The sequence below is a fragment of the Lotus japonicus genome, chromosome 3 (assembly GCF_012489685.1).
Source record: "Lotus japonicus ecotype B-129 chromosome 3, LjGifu_v1.2".
Taxonomy (NCBI): domain Eukaryota; kingdom Viridiplantae; phylum Streptophyta; class Magnoliopsida; order Fabales; family Fabaceae; genus Lotus; species Lotus japonicus.
In genome coordinates, this window is record NC_080043.1 from 59,683,785 (window position 1) to 59,706,159 (window position 22,375).

Genomic DNA, 22,375 nt, shown 5'->3' on the forward strand with positions numbered 1-22,375 from the left:
TTAAAACAAGTGAAGTGTTTCAGTACTTTGCTATCGTACTCCATCACGGTTGCCTCCATTGCAGTGTCTCTTCATCTCCATACAAAAAATAATTATATTTCTAAAAATTTGTACAAAGATTCCTTGATGCAAGTTGATTTGTAGTGTGTTACGGCTGTAAGAAAGTAATTACTCATAGCATTGTTATTTTAAATTCTGTGAAATGCAAATTTCTTCAAAACCCATGCAACCACATGTGATGTTAATATGCAATATGATGTTATTAGTATGGACTATGGATACACATACATAGTACTATCCGGTACCATGTGCAACATGGGTTCATTTTTTTCTAAAATTCTTTTCACTAAAGTCAAATTGTCTCTATCACAAATGGAATCATTTATAAAAAATCCATTTAACAAAATATTTCATAAAAAATCCGAACTCCAAACCATTTTTCAGTTTCTCCCATTGTAACTAAGGATATAATAAATTTCAAAAATAAAACTAAGGATATAATAGAGTTAGCTAGAATTGGACCCTCAAACCAAACTAAATTCTTCAAAAAATAATATTCCTCTTTATTTCAAAAATCAAATATTTTTTTTATAACCTGAGGGCCAAAGGCCCAAAAAGAACAACTACAAACGAATCAACCTGGGAAAGAAGACCCTTGACCAAAAGAATAAAGACATGAAGACCAAATGACATATCATGTGATAACCCCGCTAGACAATCCGCAACTTGATTAGCTTTACGAGGAGCATGCATGCAAATTACTCTCCAATCTTTGGCAACCCAGTTCTGGATACAAGTAACCGTTGATTCTTTTTTATGAACGAAAAATTTGGATATGCCTTAAAAAAATGCACAAGTACAATAAATATTAACTTTTTTTTTGATAATTAATATTAACTTTTTTTTTGTTACAAAGGAAGAAGAAATGTTCACTATTTAGTAGTCTATAGATTAAAGAATAAAATGAGAAATTCATAAAATAATCTCAACAAAATAATTGGATTGATTTTTGGTGATATAGGTGGTGGTATTCAAGGCAGTAAATATTTGCCTTCCACGTTAGGTGCAACTAAACCCATACTAAGACTTACAACCAGAGAAAGTGAATCCCTTCCCATGTGTGCATAAACATGATGAGTCAAAAGTAGAATTTACATTACAAACAAGAGGAATCAATAAATGCATACAAATACTTAGAACTTCATCCAATCACATTGCTCCGAGTAATTCTTTAAACAACAGCTTATTCATCTATTATTGCCATACTCATGCCTACATGGACCAATACAAAGTAAATATTGCACAGATATTGAATTATTTGGCCAATGGAAAAAGTTCCATGATTACCTCAGAAATTTTTCACATGAACTAGCTCACCCTGCCTTGCTCCAGATTCAAGCATTGCCTCTAAAACAGCAACATCTCTCGCACCCTCCACAAAAGAGAGGCGTTGCTCAGCCACAAAGTTATTGCCCTTCTGCAAAAAGGAAGTAAATTAGACAGCTCCCTGCACTAATTTGTTATTATTATTATTATATGGGTACATTATGATTGATGGACAAAGATAAATTACAGGAATTTGTAATGCAACTCAAATATGAGAAGGTGGAAGCTTTTTGTAAGAAGCTAAATTACCTCAGGGTTGCTTTCAGATACATCATTAAGAAAAGCTTTTAATTCTTCAGTTACACCACTGAATGGGAAAAAGGAGCTTTTGCATTGTCCATCAGCACCATACGATGAAACCTATAGCATCAAGGTAAGAAAATAATGAAGATAACTGACAGTGCTTTGGTTAAAATAATTGCAACTTGAATGGATATTAAAGGAAAAGTTTAGATCCTCCTGAAGATTTCAGTTATGAAAAATTGTAACTGATACAAGAGTATTACCAGGTAACCATGTTGTCCTTGAAATCCACGCTCAATTTGTAGTGTTCCATTCAAGCCAACAACTCGCCACAAGATCTATAATGTGTGAGATGACATGAGTAAAGACTTACAAAAATAAATGCATGAATAACGAGCATGTCAACGCATGTGTTACATCATACATGTGTGTGTTTTTGTAAGATGAATGATCATTTACCACATGCCTTGGGTGATCTGGAGGAGACAACCATTACAAATACTCCTGAACATCCATTCTCCAAATGACTAAGTCAAAACATTCCAAAATTAATTTAACATTTCCAGTCTGAGTGTTGAGAAGTTAACTCCATGAAATAGAGACTTACAAGACCGATGATATGTTATCGGGCGGTGGTAAGGTCAAATCAACATGAGATGTCATAGCTGAAACCGAAACTATCTCACACCCAACAAGCTGCCAAAAGAGAGAACAAGAACAAGACCATCATTATCGGACAGGCAATTGCTTTTCAATACTCAAGTTTATTTTGGAAAAAAACATTAAATTTGGGTAGAGTGGTTCATAATTCAAGATTCCGATGCCAAAGCAAATTGATTAGATCAATAACCAGAGGAGCCTATCTATATCATAAATTGCATTACTAAAACCAGAAGGTCGTCAGTTAATAAACAAAATAGCCCGTGAATTATTCAGAAAAAATATTAAAGATTACCATTCTTAAGCCTGCAATGAAATGCACACCCATATCAAGAATGAAGCCTCCCTGCCAGAAAGTAAAACAAAATATCATATTTTCACATAAGGAACAAAAAAGAAGTTCAGAAAGATACATCAGGAACAAAATTATATGCTAAAAACATGAGAAGTTATTAGAATTTTGCAGAATTTATAATAGTAAATAGTCAAGCTAGTATAGCCTCATGAAAGGACATAAAGTAAGCTGAAATGAATCTTAACAAGTATAGGTTAGAATTTCTTACTTCTTGGTGTTCCATGAACCATGTCGTGCCCTATGGAGATTCATAGTTGAGATATAAAAAACCAACCTAATTCATCACTCTCCTAAAGTTTGTGATTTTAAGATATATATTCTGCAATTATTATATTACATACTACATACTAGAGTTCTTTTAAAACCTTTCATAACTCCGCAATTATCTAGTTTTCTACGCTACATATCTGCTTTCTTTTAAAAGGAAATTTAAAACCTCTGGTGGTTTTCTGATGCAACGGGCTAGCGTTGTTAGTCTTTTGGACTTATTCAGGTACTCTACATTGTTTTCCCTGTACGTGTGTTAACTGTTGAGTATGCCTTCTACTCAAGCCTTATTTTAGTTTCAATAAAATCATTTTGCTTGTAAGAAAACAGAGTTCTTCTTTCTGTTTTAGCCCAAAATAGTTGTTAACTAAGTGATCCAAAGCAAAAGTTCAAAAAACCTCTCCTGAATTTAAACAGATGCAGAATGTGCAACTTAATTACAAAGCACCTACAGTGAAATTGCGCCTCCATGAGCTTGAAAAGTAGGGGTTTGAACTGTTCATTGACCCTTCGATAATAACTTGGACACTCATCATCTTCCCAATGTCAGCAATAAGTTTCTTGCACTGCCAAAAAAGTTATGTGACTGAAAAGCCAGATAGAAAGGTTGAGTTCTCAAATAGAAACAACTACCTCTACTAAGGCAGGCTCAAATCGATAATTTTCAGCCACAGACCAAACTAATTGACGAGGAGCATCAGCACAAATAGATTTGTAGTTAGATAATGCAGTTTCCAGCTCACTTATACCTGCAGTATCAGATTGATATATATAATGCTAAGAGTTCAAAATTTGAGGGAAGCAAATCAAAATACTGTTTATACAAAACATGACAATAATATGATCAACAAAATTAAATAAAACCAACATGACAGGGTAACTGGAAATTCCCATCCATTAGAGAGGGAGAGAAAGTATTTGGATCACCTAACGTGGAAGTTATCAATCGGATAGAGGGAGCAGTGTTTTTCCAAGTCATTAATTATCTAAAGTATCACTGGGCTCAATCAGACTTTCGTTATACAAATGGGATGAGATGATCAACAACATTCCCTAGTGAAATTTTATGTTCCAGCTTGTGCGCAAGTTGTATTTGACTCATGATTGTTACAAGCAGGTATGGCTATCAGGCTATCATATCAAGTAAGCAGCTATATTACTCTCTTTCTTTCTTGTTCATCTCTACTTTTTCTTTCTTATCTTACTTTTTTTTATGCAGCCCCAGCCAAACTGCTGCAAGACTTAAACATAGTAGAAGAGACAATTCCTTGCATTCTTAGTGATTACTAATAACACCTAAGTAAACGAGTGGTATCTTTCTTGAGATGCATTTTGAATTCAATCAAGTGAGTTTCCATAGATAATTGGTACAATTAGCATAAGAAGTCTGGAGGTCCTCAAGAGTGCCTATACCCTAAATGCACCATAGTTTCAGTTTGATATTACTTCACTCCAGAATTTTTAAAACACATCTGTCCTCCAAACTCTCCATTAGTACCTTACAAGAATATTAGAAGATAAGGAGGAGAGACATCCTAAATTAAGTAGGCACTATGAATATGTGATCATGTTACGAAGGAACTAGGGTCTATAGTTTCCCTAGAGTCATGTGAAAGCAAGACAATGGTCTTATGACTTAGTCCATAGATCTAAATTGATTTACATATCACACACTACAAAGAAAAGAAATAAAAAAAAAAAATAACAAAAGCAATAGTACTAATAACAATAGTAAATAGGATCTAGAGCAAGGGCCATCTAAAAGCAATAACAAAATACCACTTACAAGATGCCGCAGGTTTCTCTTCACATCCACAAAATCAGCCACCCAAGACATACAAAAAATCCAAGCAAACATAAAATTTAGTCAATGGCACAAATGATTGATAATAAACATAAATTATGAGCAAATATCAGTCTACTAGGACAACATGTAAGATAAGTGCCTCCTTGACTGAACTAAGAGTGCATTTGAATAAACAACTTATTTAAGTGCGCGTGTGGCAATAAGCACTTATCGCATAAACTAATTTAAGAAATTTACTGAAATAAGCTAAAAATAGGTTACTGTCAAGCATAAGCTCTTATTCATAAGCTAATTTCCTCAGCAGCTGTCATAAAACCAATTATCCCAAAAGATTCAGCTGGTGGGTAAGGCTCACATTAATGATTATATTATATTCTAACAACAATTTATGAAAACAAGCTCAAAACAGCTTATAGATATGTCATAAGATATTAACATAAGCTCATACAAACACGTATGTTATCAGATAAGCTTAAATAAGCTGAGCCTAAACACACTTCATTAAAAAAAATCTGCAAAACCAACTACCGAAACACAATATAAATTTAACAATGATCACCTTGAAGGACATGTTTACCAGCTTTTAGCATCCTCAGTGAGATTTCAACCTGCAACAATTGATTGTTTGTAAAAAAATTGCATAAACTTGTGACTTGTGAGTGAATGTAACAATGTTGATAAAACAAGTAACTGAGAGAGAGAGAGAGAGAGAGACCTGATTTTGCCCAGCCAAAACGACAGCGACTGCAGTAATGGATCCGTCGTGGATGATGTCGTCGAGGCCGTCATCTTCCCACTTACACTCCACTCCGGCGAAGTTCCGATGAGCTATTTCCACCGCAGATCTTGCTGATTCCTGCGAGAAGAAGAAGAAGAAGAAGGAGAAGAAGAAGATTGATTTCTCGTGAGAAATTGAGAAAGAGAAGTTGCAGGAGGTACCTGAGTGCGGCTCCAAATGGCTTTGAGGATGAAGAGATGAGAGATCTCGGAGAGTCTTGGAAGGTACTGGCTCTTCACGAATGTACCTGCTCCCAGAATCGCAATCTCAGGACGCTTCGTTTCCATTTTCTTACACTCTTAACCGGAGAACAGAGAGAAAGTGAAGAAGGAGAAAGAGCAACAAGGTTTTTTTTATTGGACCCGGTTCAAGCTATTTAAATTTAAATATATAATGCATTATATTAATATTTATTATTTTGGCCCCATATTATCATGAATAGGTATATTTTTCATTATTCACTTAAGTCTCCATGGTAAATGAAAGTAAACACATAATTTTCCCCATGGTAAATGAAAGTAAACACATTTACTTCATTAGGTTGGGTATGAAATTTGTGCTCCATTGGTTTCTCCGACAGAAGCTTTCCTTCTTCTCCCATCTCGTCCCATGTCGTCGTCCACCCATGTGTTTCCTTCTTCTCCTATTGTACCTTCCTCCTTCTTCTCCCTTCACTTGTTGCTTGATTTGTTCGGGTCAAACCCTTTTTGTTCAATGTCATTGGAAACTTCTAAATACTGCCAATACTAGTGGCAAATTGCCAATACTAGTGGCAAATTGCCAATACTAGTGGCAGGTTCTATCATTTTTCTACTTTTGTCTATGAATCCACTAACAAGTGCGGATCTTACAAGCTTTGCTGGGTATTTTTATATTTTGGTGCCTTTCAATGTCACCGTTTAGGGATCTCGCGTTTGGTGAGGGGTTCGCGTTTTTCCATGAATTAGGGATCTGCTTTTGGCATTTTGAGTTATCGGGTCCTATGCGTTTTGGATCTGCCTTTGGCGTTTTGAGTTATGAGGTCCTGGGTGTTTTGGATCTGGCTTTAGGATCATGAGAACAGAGTGTATTTGCTATTATTTAGATGGGTTCTTCTGCAGTCATTCTGGAATAGTACCTTGATCTACAACAAGTTTTCAAGTTGCGAAGGTCGACTTGTGCTCATCGAACAAGCACGATTATTCAACCCAGATCATAGACAAGCTCCATTGTTAATGTAAGACCTGGATTTACAGAACTAGTTATTTTTCCGACTCACGCGTAGGATCAGTGTAAGCGTGACAGGAGTTTGCTGTTTGGGAAAGTTCAATGAAGAAGAAAGTTCAGGAATTGCTTGAGGATAGTACCATAGTCGTTTTAGGAGTTAGTACGAGTCGTCTGCACACCTGCCTTATGGCGAGAGTGTCCAGAATAGGCTAATTCCGCTCTTAAAACAATGTCTAAGCGAAATTTCAAATCCTTGGAAAAATAAGAAGTTCTCTTTATTTTTCCTTCGACCAGTGTTTCATTTCGGAACCCTGGACTGTACGCACGATAGGATTCACTTCTCGGAAGTCCGACGACGCTAATTTCTTTGCTTCAAAAACCCTAAATTCAATCACTGAATGAGGACTTTTTCTATTCGGAGCTTTTAACGAAGTTTCCATCTGCGTAGCCAGATTTCTTTCGGCGTTTCCAATCTTTCTTCAGAACGAAGTTTTGTCGTCTGACCTTCACAGCAAAAAGTAGTTTTTCGGGGCAATTTAACTTACACCGCTTTTGGATCGTTTTTCCCTAATTCTAGAGATTTGTTTTGAGTTCTGGAATTATGTCGCCAGAATCTCGCTTAGAATTCACCGATGAACATGCTGCAAAAATCGAAATCGCGAAATTTTCATTTTCCCGCGATTTCACTTTCCTATAAATAGTAAAAAAAAATCAAAAATATCTCTCATTTCTTCCAAAGAGGCCGCGGGTTGAGGAGAGAAAAGAGGAGAGGAGAATTTCGCCGAAACTCGACCGATCTTCGAGCTGTTTGTCCCTACTTCAAGGTATCGAGGTAACTAGCTTGATTCTTACATCTGATCGTTCTTTTTACTGCGTTTCTTTAGCTATTTCTGTGCTCAAAGTTTCGAGCTTTTCGTAAAACTGTCCGTTTTTCCTGATTTTTCTGTTGGGATATCTTCTATACTTTCCCAACATCCTAGAACACTCGCCGTTGTTCGCCGATTTCGATCGAGTTGTCAGAGATCTGAAAAACTGTGTAAAAACCCTTTTTGCGCACTTATTGAAACTTTAATGTCGAAAAGTCGCAATCCGACTTAGTGCCTTTAGGATTAGTTGCTACAAATGTCGTTAGGAACATCGCTATCAAATTTGTTTTCCGAAGTTTTAACTTTGAGTTTTTGAGCTTTTATTTTGGACCAAAACGCCCCTGAATAGCCGTATTTTGACCCGGTTGTTCTAAAATTTTTCCGACAGTTTCTTTACCCTAGTTTTACCCTAAAACTACCTTGTAACTAAATTAGATCGAAGAAAAAGCGCTGGAGCATTTTTCCTCTTGTGGCCGAGAGCATGTTTTAGTGTGGGGGGGGGGAGTTTTTCGTTTGCGAAAACTTGTTCTTTCGTGCTCGATTGTTGTACTCTGAAGCTTTAATGCTTTGTCTATCGTTAATTAGCTGTATCTTGATCGAGCTAATCGATTTTGTTTGGATTTCTGCTTTGTTTTCTCCGAGTTTCAGTTGAAGGAACTTTGGGTTTTTCAGAGCATTTGTGTGAAGAGAACCTAGACCAAGAAACTGGAGCAACTCGAGGTTAGGGAAACTTACCTATTAGCTAAGACTGCATGATAGGCGTCGATAAATTCGACTTACGTTTTATTTGGATATTGATTATGATGATGGATTAATGTTATTATGTTTTTCATGACTTATGATATTGAGATGTTATTGAATTGTGCGTTTTGACGCGACTGCGGAGCGGAGAATCATTGAACTGGTTACTTTTGATCTTTCGGGTTGGGGAAACAACCCTAGGCAAGTACAAACAGGGGTTTGAGACTTAGCCATTTGTTGGTATACTTAGACTTTCCCCGGGATTTACATTTGGTGGGCTTTTGGAAAACTTAAAAAGAAAATAGAATTTTGAAAACTAGAGACTTTAGGAAACTTAGACTTCGAGAAATAAACTCATAACTTGACTAATTCAATTCGAAACGTTTTCATTAACGAATAAACCATAGGGAATCTCAATGGGAAAATGATTGCGAAAGACGGGGAAAAGTTGACTTTGTCGTGGGTTTTGGAGAATTGGTGGACATCACGGGGGGTGAGCCACGGTGATGAGTGAAAGTCACCGAGTACTTGGGTACTCTTGTTGTTGGAGTTATGTCGTAGGGTCGGCATTAAACTCTTGGGTTTTGAATTTGAGAATTGAGCTAAACACTTGCGTTGGGAGGACGATTCGATGTTTGGCTAACCTTATTGCATCATGCATCATTCGAGGTTTGTACGATCGAAAGATTGGGCCTCGGTGAAGAACGGGAAAGCTTCACGAAGGTTGAGGAATGCCTTCATCGAAGAACACCTGGGTGTATCTTAGGCATAGCGGGCAGAGTGGCACGACCTAGGGTGGTTGGGGCTGATCCGACTATGCATGGGTTTGTAAGCGACACCCGAGCAGAGTTGTCGACACTAGGCCTGTGTCGGGCAAACTCGTGGTGCCCATCCCAAATTGAATTATCCGGATCATATTGAATTGCATTTCACGCATACATTCACCCTGACTGGAATTGTATGCTATTTGAATTATCGAAGCATTGTTATAGCCGATAACATGCTAGGATTATTTATATATATATATATATATATATATATATATATCAACATATATATCTATACCTCAATCACATGTTGAGTGTATAATTACTTTATTCCGTGAGTTGACCCTAGCGCCTTGGCTTTGGTTTCATGTTTGTGTTTGGGCGGTCGGCCTACTGCCAGATGTCGATGGCGGACTGGTTTTCGATGGTCTCTCCCTCGGGGGGGATCAGGTTTGAGTTGGTGGACCGTCATGCCCCCATCGCTTGGGTGATCGATGCTGTGGATCATCGAGCGACGTACCGGGGAAGGGTCATGGAGGACCGGACAGACGAGTGTGGACGTTTGACGAGGGGAGTGCTACGACGCATGGAGCTGAGCTTTGACTTGCCGCCTTCAGTTCGCTGTGGACCAGGTACTGGTCGAGGACCACCTGCACCACCTCCAACTTCATCTTCTTCCGATGACGAGGACCCATCCGAGATCGAGGCTGATGTTGATGCACCTGTTGTGCCACCTCCTACTACTGCTGTTGACCCTACCGATGTGGCGTCGTCCTCGAGGCTCGTGGAGCCGAAGAGGGAGTCTGTTGTCCCGTCTGCCTCTCGCCGTTTTCCTTTTATTCCACCGCGCGGCTACCGTGTGGAACCCCTGATTCGGGTGTTGGAGGAGGATGTTCTTACTAATGAGGTAGATGTTGAGATGGGCTCGACTAGGGTTGTGCGCAGGACAGTTAGGAGGGAGGTCGTGGACTTAGACACGGAGATGATCACGGTGGCTTCCGACTCTGACTCCGACACCGATGTGGACAGCTACTCGCCGAGCGACGAGGGAGAGGAGGAGGAGCTATGAGTGGTACTGGGAGGGTAGGTTAGGCAGGCGTCATATTTTGTGTAGAGCTCTGATTCGTCTTACTTTTGGGACAGGGTAGGTTCCCGATGCATGGCTTTTTGTGTGATTCTCTTGATAAGGAATCATAGAGAGTCTGTCGGACTATAGGGGTCTTTTGTTTAGGCCATTTTGGGGCCGACTTTCTCTTGGATGACTGTACGTAAAACTTTTTACTTACACTACTGGTTCTGTACATATTTGCCTACGGGTACACTACTTTGGGGTCACTGCAAGTGCGCGTGACGTTGACATGCAGCTGAGGCTGTACATGTATATATGTTTGTACATCGGTTAGTTTAGTTACTAGGTTATGTCTTTATTTTCTATCGCTTTAATTTTAAGGAATCAAACGAAAAAAAAAATACCTGTTTTCCGCGTAAAGTTTATTTTTGAGTTACTAAAGTGACACCTGAAAATCGGGGTGTTACAGTTAACGCGGACACTATGCAACCGTGTCTATGAGAAGAAGAAGATGAAGCAAATGAGGGAAGTCTGATAATGAACGGAAGAGAAACCTAATTTGATTATCAATCACTAACTGAGTTCAAATTATCAATCACTAACTTACTTGATTATGAATCATTATCTATCACTAAATAACTTGATTATCTGCAACTAATTTTTAACCGAAGGGTCAATTAAAACTTCACATTTTGGAAGACCCGAAAACCACAATAAGTAAAATATAAATTTGGGCCACAGTATAGAAGACAAGAATCTAGGGCCAAAATAATAAATATTAATATAATGCATTATATATTTAAATTTAAATAGCTTGAACCGGATCCAGTACAAAAAACCTGGTCGGACCAGCTTGTGTAAAGATACACAAGAAAAATACTTGTGCATATTAGGGGCTCCCCTTTCCATAGGCAAAATAAAATTATTATTCGTTAATATAAGTACAACCTACTAAGTGAGATAACTTAAGCTCTTTAGAAAGGAAAATTAAGGATTTGTGAGCAAGATTACTTTTCCTTAATAGCTTTTTAAATTTAAATGTACAAAAAAAATTAAAACTTAAGCGTTTATGGCAGAGTGATGTTCACGTTCTCGTTCGCGTGCATCTTATGTTTTTTCTTCATCTTTTTCTTCAAGTTGCTTCAGTGTTTCAGTAGAGCATAGAAAGAGTGTTGCGAAGGGTTTTGTTCTAGTTACTTCTATGTGAAATTGCAGTGGTTCCCTCTTCTCCTTCTTTCTTAAAAAGTGTTATGGTTTTCTTTTTTGCGTTTTTATAAAAAGTTTTGGTACTTTCTATTGATGTTCAAGTTCTCGTTTATTTTCTGCTTCTTCTTCAAGCTGCTTTAGTGTTTCAGTCAAGCAGAGGAAGAGTGTTGTGTAGGATTTTGTTCTAGTTACTTCTACGTGAAATTGAAGTTGTTCTCTCTTCCCCCTTCTTTCTTAAAAAGCGTTATGGTTTTCTATTTTGCTTTTTACAAAAAAATTGGGTACTTTCTATAGATGTTCAGGTTCTCGTTCATTTTCTGCTTCTTCTTCATCTTCTTCTTCAAGCTGCTTCAGTGTTTCAGTCAAGCAGAGGAAGAGTGTTGTGTAGGGTTTTTTTCTAGTTACTTCTACATGAAATTGCAGTGGCTCTCTTTTCCCCCTTTTTTCTTAAAAAGCGTTATGGTTTTCTTTTTTGTTTTTTACAAAAAGCTTGGGTACTTTCTATAGATGTCAAGGTTCTCATTCTCGTTCATCTTCTGCTTCTTCTTCATCTTCTTCTTCAAATTGCTTCAGTGTTTCAGTCGAGCAGAGAAAGAGTGTTATGTAGGGTTTTGTTCTAGTTACTTCTACGTGAAATTGCAATGATTCCCTCTTCCCCTTCTTTCTTAAAAAGCATTATAGCTTTCTTTTTGCTTTTTACTAAAAAAATTGGGTAATGTCTATTTCGGTCACCATTATTTATAGAGGTAGTTACATATCGCAAACAAATAAAGTTTTGAGGTGAGATCCCGTCAAATATCTAGTATGTGTACACCCAACGAATCCATTTAAATGCGATTAGTTTGACACCAGCAGGGGGGGGAATGTGATTTGAATTTTACTTCACATGAAATCTAAGCCAACCGAACTCATAGAATCCATTTAAATGTGATTAGTTTGACACCAGCAGGGGGGGGGGGGATGTGATTTGAATTTTACTTCACATGAAATCTAAACCAACCGAACTCATAGATATCCTTCAATATTTCTATTGAAATTGTAACTGTGTCTCGACTAATCAAATAAACGCAGCTTTTGTTTTCAATGGCAAATAAACATATCTTTGAAGTTTTCATCATCCGTGCTTACAAATTCCTGCAGTGTAGATGTACGGGTAAGCAATAATTGAGAACCCACAGCAATATCTTATTAATCTTATTGGCATTTCTTACAAATAAAAAGAATAGTTACAATAATCGTTCCTTCATCACAGGTGATATAAATTTAATTTGGAAAATAAACCTAACTTTCGTTTCTTTTTAATTTCAAATCAATTTCCTAAATCTACTGTACGACTCTGAAAACAAAAAATGGAGCATGCAAGTCAACTATCTTATTTTCAGCTTCCAGTGATTGTATGTATATTGTTTCTCTGGGTTGCTCGCTTACTCCACTTTGGGTGGCATACTCCAATGCCATTTCATAGTCCACCTGCATATACAGATAACAAAATTTCATCATCAAATTCAAAATTCAAGCACGTCTCTTTTGCTTCGTTTCTTAGTGAGGACATGACACAATCCTAGAGGCCATTGAATAAGGCCTCCATTTGGTGTTTTAGTAAGAACTATCCCAATTTCAAATTGTTTCTCTCAAAGATGAACTTAAAGAAAAGTTATGTCTATGCTTGAATACCCATTGTCACGGTACAAACAAACATTAGCACACTTCGAAACAAAAAGTGAATGAAACTATACTTACGGATTGAAATAAAAGTCTGTTCATGTTGAAAATATCCAAACACAGACTGAGCAGTTAAGAGCATAATCCCAATTGTAACAAAATTTCATGAACAAGAGGTAAGTTTATGTTGGTCATATAAAAAAGTCTTCTTGTAGAAAGTTTTTAGGCTAATTCTGAAGCCCTTCAAGCTACCCATTGCATATTACATTAGCTACCACAAAACTAAATGTTCTAGATTTCAATTTAAGGTGATATGTTCACATGACAAACAAGTAGAGCTGTTTCTCAGGAGCAATTTACTTGTCAGTCCGGTTGAGTTATCCTGGTTTGAACATTGGACCAAAAGAACAGATTTTGATCACCAAGGAAAAATATAACTATATAAGAGCATACCTGTTCAACATATTTTGCCAGCTTTTCAATCAACGTTTCTTTAGTAATCAAATTCTCTGAGACTTTCCTCATTAATTCTTCCTCATCACCACCAGAACGAAGCTTCTTTGATGCATGTAACGGAGTCGTATTCAAAATATTGTATATTGCGCTAGAAGCGTCAGGAATGTACCTGCCAATCAGTAGGAATCATAATTTGTCATACCAAGAAAAAAGCAAGTGCAGCATCATCTAGTTGATTCCTGAAATCATGAGGGACAAACAAAAACTTAGGTCTACCTGTTTAGATTTCGTTTCCTCTCCTGCTGCTCACGGGCCTGCATCTTTTTCAGAATCTTTGATTTTAATTGGATGCAACACTGCTGAATAGCAGACTGGAGATTGGAGAAAAATAATACTGTTAGCTTACTTAACATTGATAAAATTAAATGTTATTGTATTGAGAACTCTGGACCTTGACAGCAGAAGCAATCTCGGTTATGTCATCTCCAATATATTCTTTTCCAGTTCCTTTAAACGGGATTTTGGTGCTCACAATGCTCACAAAGACACCAATCTTATCTTGTATCTGGTTGATTTTGTAACTACTCCAACTGAAAAGGTATTTAGTAATATTTCATAAGTTATTATTGTGTTGTAATTGCCAGACAATTTGTAAAGCAATTTATTGACCTTACTCTGTCACCTCACCCCAAAATCAGAAAGTCAAGAGGAAACCACATGCTTCTGTGCACACTTACTTGATTCTCTTAAGTGCAGTTCTGGTGACAACATCAGCACCTTGCTCAAAAAGTAATGGAATTCTATTGGCAAATCGAAATATATTCAGACCCTGGAAACAAGTATTCAATATTATGTTACTTAAAAGCCATTAGCAATGTTTAAGAACAGCATGAAACGTCACTTTATAACTAGCTCTTAACATCACCCAGTTTTCAAAAGCGTGATGAGGTATCACCCTACATCACCTAATTTACAACCACGGAGGCAATCTGATGGACCTGCGCAAGGGCCTCCTTGGAAAGTGTATAGAAGGAAGAATACTAAAATGGGTAGGGGGGAGAAGTGAGTGGAAATAATTCTGTTAGAGGGATCCTAGTGAATTGGACACGTGGACGAGAGAGATGGGAAAAGATACGGGAACCAGAGGGCAGGGTGAGGAATATGAAGAAGGGGGGGAGAGAGGATAGGGATTAGGCAATCATTGGGTGATTTGGGTGACTTGTGCCAAGGGCAGAGAACATTCTTCTCTGACTCTCTGATTTACTTTACTGTTTTCTTTTGCATTCTGTAATTTCCCTAATTCCTCAGAGCTAGTCTCTGAGCTTTTCCTAGAAATACACTCTGCTTCTCAGTTCCTATCACAGTCAAACTTTAGATAGCTTGCTAAGGCATAAAAAACGAGGAAATATAACATAAAAACATCTCTTCAAGACCAATTCGTTGGATATAGTATACAACAAAAGATTTTCCCATTCCATTTTACATTTTTCTCTGTGCTTATCACCACAATGGCACAATCATAGTAATTAATCATCTCCAACTATTTCTTTCAGATAAATTGATAATTTTAACACGCACGGAATGAAATTATTATCTAATGTAAATATCATGGGAAGCGAAACTTAACTTGCTTGACATCTTTTCCGCCTACACTGACTCCAGCTTCCACAATGAATGGATGGCCTTCAAAAACTTGAGCACTGTGCAGTAATAACATAGGAAACTAACTTTTAAGCATTATGAATTATCTATTACCAACAAGCCAATAACATAACCAACATTAAAAAATCTCAAATGGGCCACTAAAATAGAGCCATACATAGACCCTTTAGAACTTGTAAGTTCTAACAAACAAGTCAGGAAGATCAGATAACAAGTAAGCTATATATTTATGATGATAATTGAGACTTGTAGAATTTCCAAGAAGCAGTCATTTGAGGTAGGAGAAAGATCTAATAAAACTATGACATTGAACTACAACCTGCCTGAGTAGGTAGCAACCATGTCTGGGTGTAGCTCTTTTATAATTCCTAGTCGAAGATTGTATTCTCCAGCAGGGCTAAGACACTGAAAAAAGGTATTAAAAATATGTGAAATGACAAAAGCAGGAATATACAATGAAAAAATAATAATGGAAAAATATATAGAGAAGGGACTCATAATAAAGACTCAGACTACTTACATGACCACTAGGATCATCAAACTTGGCTTGACGAAACAACTGATGAATGCGTACTATTTGCTGCGAAGTAAGAGACTTCACAGCCATTTTTGAGTTGAAGTCAGCACCCAATTCTCCTAAAAGGGAAAAAGATAAAGACTCCAGTGGATAACAGATTGGTGTCACATTGAACCATGTAAATATAACACTCATCTAATCGCAGGAAAAATGAATCTTTCCAATTAATTTACTGTAATTTCGGTGGCAATCCGAACTATTCCTTTATGAGTGTTACACATCATTTAGGGAGTTAGTTAGTGTGCCTATATAAGTAGAGTCCACCATTGTAATTGATATGTTGTCGAATAATATATCCTCTGTTTCCTCTATTCTCTATGTTCTCCTTCCCTTTTCCCTCTCTTTCTAGTTCTTGTCCTATCAATGAGCCACAGCAACAATAACATCGACATATAACCGAGCTTCCCAGGCAACTTAATTTATCACTCATTTGTAAAGAGAAGAGTCAATATAAAAATAAGGAGAGGGGCTTTTAATCAGCCCATGTTTGAATATACCTCTTCTCTCTCACAATAACCATTATCTACCTTTGTGCCTAATCAAATACCAGCTTCACTAGTTCAACTTGATGCGTGATTGCATTCAAACACTTAACTGGAGCTCATAAATACCATGCGAAATAGTTCTTTTAAAGAACTGAACGAATATGTTCTCAATAAGAAGCACAAAGAAGGTCTAACAAATAATTTATTAAATAATAATTTTCCTGACCTATCAATCTTTCAGCATAGGGTTTACTGATATTCACAAATTCATGCTGAAGAAACTGCACAAGGTTTTGCTTCGAAGTTTCAGCAATAAGTCGTTTAATTAGCAGCAAATCAACAGAGGATGGATGATGCTTTGTCTCTAGAGGAATGGGTGGCATTACATCTGTTCTGCGAGCAAAGCTTACAGTGACATTCTTGCTGCCAAAGAGAATAGCTAGTGTAAGAGGATTGTGCATTGTTGTTCTTGGAGGGATAATCTGACTATAGATATATACATATACATACTCAGGGGCATCTGACATAAATTTAAACACAAACTGTGCATAAGGGGTGATGACAGCCATTTGCCGCATGTAGTGCAGTATTTTCGACTGCAAATGTCAACAAAGGAGCTTATATCAATGAAAACAGTGTATTTTGGATAATGGAGCCACTCAATTATATCTGGAGCTTGTGTGAAATTATTAAAATTGCACCCAATAAGCATTACATACACGGTAAGTTGTCCAGTTCCCCTCTATAACAACTTGAATTTCAGCTCCATGCCAGTGCTCGTTGTTCTCTCGTTTTTCATGTAGATGTACATGAGGAATATTCCTGAAAGTCAAAGCATTTGTTATTTGGAGGAGTTTAAATATCAATTTATTATAATGATTAACATCATACTTATGAATGTCAATATCCAGCCGGCAAAATGAAATATAATTTTGTTTTCTCATTGATGACGAGATCTCAATAGGAAGCCCAGTACTCATTTTAGACCATATTAATGCCTGCATACATGAAAAGTAAAGATAAGACCAACTGAAACCAGTATTTATCTCGATCGGAAGCTGTTACAAGTTAATCACCAGAGTTATTAAACAAAAACAAAGAGGGAAAGAAATATTTAAACTAGTGCATGTTGCAAATACCATTTTCGCGCCAAGGCCAAACTTTCCCCGCGTCTGCTTCAGGCCATATTTTGTACCAGACAAAACTGCATGAATAGATAAGCTTACAGCAAGTGAGGTTACTAGTCCCTATCAACAACAATAACTGCTGAAATATCTAAATAAATGTTAATTCACAGTTAACTGACTGACTGACCTCGGCCAAACATATCTGGGATGTCATCATGTGGCATTCCTTTTCCATTATCCTGAAATGAGAAACTAGCATGAGACTGTCTACAGTACATTTACAGGAATGCAACTGATAACCACATATAGAGGGAAAAATCTTTCAAATTGGACAACCAGATCAAACACTTTTGCTGACCGGATGAGAGGTAGCACAAGACAAGGCACATCAATACAGTGCCATAAATGAAGGCCTAAGGCAAAAACCACACGCACCTTGCATGTAACTCTGTAAAACGAAGCCTCCCCTCGACCCTTGATACCCTTTGTAGCTGAAGCCTCTTTTCCCTTCTTTCCAAGGGAAGCGTTCTTTGCTTGTATTTCTTGAGCACGAGCCTCTTTTGCTAATCGTTTCTACATTGAACGAAATATTGATGTAAGAGAGATAGAAACCTATACAGATAACCTTCAATGTTACATAGCCTATTCACTACAAGAAGTTGTATCCACAAATCAAAGATCATAATTTCTAGTTTTTGTTTCTATAACCAAATTAACAATTCACACCACTCAAGTGCAATCATAGAGTTTCATCCAGATTAGTATAATCTCAGTACATCAACCAACATAACAAAGTAAAATTAAACACACCTCACGAGCCTTTTCAGTTTCATAATCGTCATACAATGCCGCATCAACACGTTCGCGATCAACAAGACCAATCATAGAATTAAATTTGCTTCTGTTTATCTCCTCACTGCAAATCCAAGTTGGCAAACATGAAATAAATCATTTATCCAACTCACTTCACAGCAAAGGCTCATTTACTCGTTCATCATCTTAATTGCACACTTACATAGTTACTTCGACCACGGGAAGCACCGATATCGATTCCGCAGAGTCAAGTGAGTTCTCCACAAGCTCCCTAACTGTTGTGTAAAGAGATTTCCCAGCCTGAAGTAATAAAATCCATCAAATTTCAGAGAAATGTGCAAAATCAAACACATTACAGCAGAATTATGCTTACATTATCAAATCCTGCGATGTTCTTGTTCTCTGCGAAGAACTCAGCAGGTGATTCTGCAAATCAAAACAAAAAAAAAAACAAATTAGTTGAAAGATGAAGGTTACGAAAATTGAGAGTACAACGAGAGCGAGAGAGAGAGAGAGAGAGAGAGATAGAGACTCTGCTTCAGAATAGTTTCTTTTGGTTTTCGAGGGGTTTTGGACTTGGATTTCTTGGCTTTGATTGGGCTTTCACTGCTACTCCCTCCTCCATCCATGGAAATTTCACCTTGAAATCTTGAATAGCTCTTCTCTTCTCTTCTCTTCTGAGTTCAGATTCAGAAGCAGGTTTCAACTTCGATTCAGCAAGCTTCTTCTGCACCCAGAGCTAGGTTTTCTGAGATGAATTGAACAACAGAATAAGGCTTTGCTTTTCGCGTGCGCTCTAGTGCTATCATCTGCATTGCGGATCACGCTGCTGTGGTTATTTGCCAAGAGGATTCGTCAGATCAACGGCCGATGTTTTTCGCTGATAATCAATCGCCGGAGCGTGATATTTGGACGGCTAAGATCCACGATGATGGGTTGCATCTAATATGTCTGAAGTAAATTTCATTGCTATTTCCCGCCAACACAACGCATCCTTATTCCACAGTTTCCGTGCACCCAAACAAATTAAATTGTAGAAAATGATTAGAACATTTGATGATCAAATTGAAATTTTAGTTACGATTTTAACTTTTTAAATTAAATAAATTAAATTTTGGTTCCAACCACGAATATTCTTTTTGAGACAATTATGTTCAACTCGTTTGTGGTTAAGGTCAAAATTCTCCTAAAATTGTAGCTACCAAGGATTAAACTTTCTACATACCTTGAGGGTTCAAAAGTCTCTTATTAACATTGCGACCGACACCAATTAGGTTAAAATTTTAATACAGATAATAAAAGAAATTTGAGCATTTGTATCAGTGGTATATTAAGGGTTGTTATCTGACTGACACTTTGCCTTGAGGTGCTTAAACCATTGCAGTTGTAGAGTTTCTCTAGTGTGTTCTTGTGGAGTTGCCGCATAGAGCGACTCTTCAGATTTTTGACACAAAATATTATTATTTTAATATGAAATGAAGCTAAATAATAAAATATAAAAGTTTGGGGTAGATTATGAGAAATTGTAAAAAAACAATATAAAATTTAGATTGAAACTATAGTAAGTTGCTTGGATGATGATGCTCTTACGTTGAATATGCTTTGTAGTCCTAGTAAAGTATGGGTGTCCACTAGGGTGAGCTACTTATATTCTGGTCCACCGGCAGAGGGGCAATTTTGACTTTTTTCTTTCTTTTACTCTTTTTCTCTTACTTCCACTTCTTCCTAGTTAGAGCTGAACTTGCTGAGGTGTAACCCCAATTTCAAAATCAGACAAAGAACCAGAAGAAGTCGTATAAATCCCAATTTGCTGATATGAAATGTTGGTGAGGAATTAAAAATTCGTGGATATAAAAAATCCAGTTCAAGCTCTTAACTATGAAATTAATGGATTGAATGTATTGAGCTCTTGACTTCCTTTCTTGACTGAACTTTTCGGTGCCCACTAGGGTGGGTAACTTTGTTTTTGGTCCACCGGTGGACCAAAGGGCAAATTTGGTTTTTCTCTCTCTTTTTATTTTACTTTTCCCCCAAATCATTTTCTCCCTCCTACCCTCTCACTCATTCCAACAACCATCTTCTACATTCTTCCCAAACCCAGAAAAAGACAACCCCCACCACCGAGTAACTACAACCCATCTCCCTCGATCTGGCTTGCTTCCTCTTCTCTTCGATATGGGTTTCTTCCTCATCCCTTCGATATGGCCGCGAGAGAGAACGAAGCACATCGGGATTTGGTTTCAGATCTTCGATCTGGAACGATAATGGTTTTTTTTCGTTTTTGATTTGAAGCAGGGTTGTTAACTTTTCGTTTTTTCTGAAATACGTATGAAGAAGATGAAGATGATAAGGTTTGAGAAGAAAATTAGAGATTTGGAATTAGGAATTAGAGCATTAGGATTGTTATTGGGCCTTGTTATTGATTTGGGATTGAAATACTAAGAGAAAAAAAGCGTTAAAAGAAAAAAAATGAAGAAAGTAAGAGATGATAATCGTGAGTAGCAGAAAGAATGAACAAACGAAGGAGACAATTATTGATTTGGGATTGAGAATTAGAGATTTTGAAACTGTTAATCATAGATCTGATTTTTCGTCATGTCTTGTAAATATACCATAACCATTTCAGCAATGGTGTCTCTGATTCGAAGTCCTACACGTAGCTCAGTGCTTGGGTGCTATCAGATTGAGGTGGAGGTTTTGAACGATGAAGAACTAATGAGAATGGAGAAGATGGGTTTGTTTACACTTTTACCCTTTTATCATCCATCAAATCCTAGCCATTCAAATAAAGAATATTCCAAGATTCTTAAATCCAACGGTGTTAAAGTTTGGTCCACCGGTGGACCAAAAACAAAGTTGTCCACCCTAGTGGGCACCGAACTTTTCATGCATCTTCATCACCATCAACAGTGGGCAAATTGCAAATCACTTCCACAATATCCTGAATATTAGCATCTTTAACATCTAAGAGATCTAACAGTTGTTCAGCACACTTGGACACTACATTTTCCATATCTGCAGAAACGAGAGGGAGAGTATATTTCAAATTCACTCAGATCTGAACTTGGAGGTGGATGAGAGAAGCAGATTGGAACATGCACCGAGCTTGAACTGTGCCATCCGTTGTAGCTTCACCATGTTGTTGTTCTCCTCCTTCTTCTTCATCATCTTCTTACTCAATCCCTCACCTAAAAACCCAACAAAATTATCCAGATTTGAGAATGCAACAGAGGAAGAGCTAGATCGGCGAAGGCGTTGTCATTGTAGATGTGAAGGGAGAAGATCCGGTGGTGACGGTGGTTGTGGCGCTGTGGATCGAAACGGCGGTGGGCACGGCGATGTGAAGGTTGCACGGCGGTGTGAAGATTGCACAGTGATGTTGTTCTGGGACTATTGAGAAGAGAGGAATTGGTCATGGTGCTTTTACAATCATACCCTTCTAACACTTATTCAATCCTAGCCACTTGATTTAAGAATATTCCTAAATTCTCTTATCTAACGGTTCTAAGCAATGGACCACCGATGGACCAAAATATAATTGGTCCACCCTAGTGGGCACCTAAAGTATGGTCCAATCTAATTAGTCCTCATAAATTGTTTAATAAATTTTGGTCCCTTAAAAAGTGTTAAAAAAGATACTTATGACATTATGATGTTGACATGACCCATTTTGCGCATAATCACCAGCGCATGTGGTAATCATAATCAGTTGAAGGGTTGTTCACGTGGACTTTTTCATCAGTTTTAGTCATTTTTGTCCCTTTTTTCCTTTTTTTTTTCTCTTCCTCAAACACACCATAGTGGCCATGGCTACACCATCAATTTTTTTTTTTCATTTTACTAGTATTGCGAAGCTTTTAGGATCTTTCCATTTAGGTGGAAATTTTCTTTATAGTATGACACTACAATCATTAGTTAAGGATATAGTATCGTCCTCATAAGTCGGCTCAGAGGGTTTATTTCATGTACTTGTCATATTAAAATATTTGTTTCAAATCTTTGGAGAAGAGAATGTGGATTTGGAGCATATTGAATGTCTCCATGAATTTGGAAAATATCTTCTTCAACGTTTTCTTTAACAAGGCATTTGGAAATAATAGTGCTACATAAACGCCCAAAATTCACCTACATCCAGAGAGATGAAGAAAAGAAGAAAAAAAAAAGAGAAATATGGTGGATAAAGTGATAGGAAAAGAATATAGAAATAGGAAGACAAAATGAATAAATATGACATGGAAGGGA

The 22,375-nt window shown here is 37.3% G+C and overlaps 2 protein-coding genes across 3 annotated transcripts; both read right to left on the reverse strand.

Moving 5' to 3' along the window:
* Positions 1-1,098: 1,098 nt before the first annotated feature.
* Positions 1,099-5,851, reverse strand: LOC130744551 (uncharacterized). 2 transcript variants are annotated; one of them, XM_057596726.1, is made up of 13 exons: positions 5,658-5,851; positions 5,434-5,574; positions 5,278-5,326; positions 4,698-4,715; positions 3,545-3,660; positions 3,364-3,477; positions 2,585-2,635; positions 2,237-2,325; positions 2,096-2,156; positions 1,893-1,967; positions 1,636-1,746; positions 1,348-1,477; positions 1,099-1,272 (listed from the first exon to the last, which is right to left on the reverse strand). In XM_057596726.1, the coding sequence occupies exons 1-12, from the start codon at positions 5,781-5,783 to the stop codon at positions 1,349-1,351; spliced, it is 1,080 nt and encodes a 359-aa protein (XP_057452709.1). In that variant the 5' UTR covers positions 5,784-5,851; the 3' UTR covers positions 1,099-1,272; position 1,348. The 2 variants fall into 2 exon arrangements, with proteins under 2 accessions (XP_057452709.1, XP_057452708.1); XM_057596725.1 differs by having other exon boundaries at positions 1,099-1,477.
* Positions 5,852-12,534: 6,683 nt separating this feature from the next.
* On the reverse strand, positions 12,535-18,999 carry LOC130744555 (DNA topoisomerase 6 subunit B). Its single transcript, XM_057596731.1, has 19 exons — positions 18,666-18,999; positions 18,507-18,559; positions 18,336-18,433; positions 18,131-18,236; positions 17,756-17,893; positions 17,508-17,559; positions 17,333-17,397; positions 17,085-17,191; positions 16,913-17,015; positions 16,704-16,789; positions 16,420-16,616; positions 15,652-15,767; positions 15,451-15,536; positions 15,097-15,169; positions 14,207-14,298; positions 13,921-14,059; positions 13,746-13,840; positions 13,467-13,638; positions 12,535-12,821 (listed from the first exon to the last, which is right to left on the reverse strand). Exons 1-19 carry the CDS (start codon positions 18,760-18,762, stop codon positions 12,675-12,677), a joined length of 2,022 nt encoding a protein of 673 aa, XP_057452714.1. The 5' UTR covers positions 18,763-18,999; the 3' UTR covers positions 12,535-12,674.
* Between the last annotated feature and the right edge of the window lie 3,376 nt (positions 19,000-22,375).

Bases quoted from the DNA above. Each gene is read 5' to 3' on its own strand.
- LOC130744555 (XM_057596731.1), bottom strand. From the start codon at position 18,762: ATGGATGGAGGAGGGAGTAGCAGTGAAAGCCCAATCAAAGCCAAGAAA. The intron at 18,237-18,335 runs GTAAGTGTGCAA...TTGGATTTGCAG, and splicing joins CCCGTGGTCGAAGTAACTAT to TGAGGAGATAAACAGAAGCA. The intron at 17,560-17,755 runs GTGCGTGTGGTT...TTCTCATTTCAG, and splicing joins TTTACAGAGTTACATGCAAG to GATAATGGAAAAGGAATGCC.
- LOC130744551 (XM_057596726.1), bottom strand. From the start codon at position 5,783: ATGGAAACGAAGCGTCCTGAGATTGCGATTCTGGGAGCAGGTACATTC. The intron at 2,636-3,363 runs GTAGGTGCTTTG...ACTTTCTGGCAG, and splicing joins CATGGAGGCGCAATTTCACT to GGAGGCTTCATTCTTGATAT. The intron at 2,157-2,236 runs GTAAGTCTCTAT...GTTTTGACTTAG, and splicing joins GATAACATATCATCGGTCTT to TCATTTGGAGAATGGATGTT.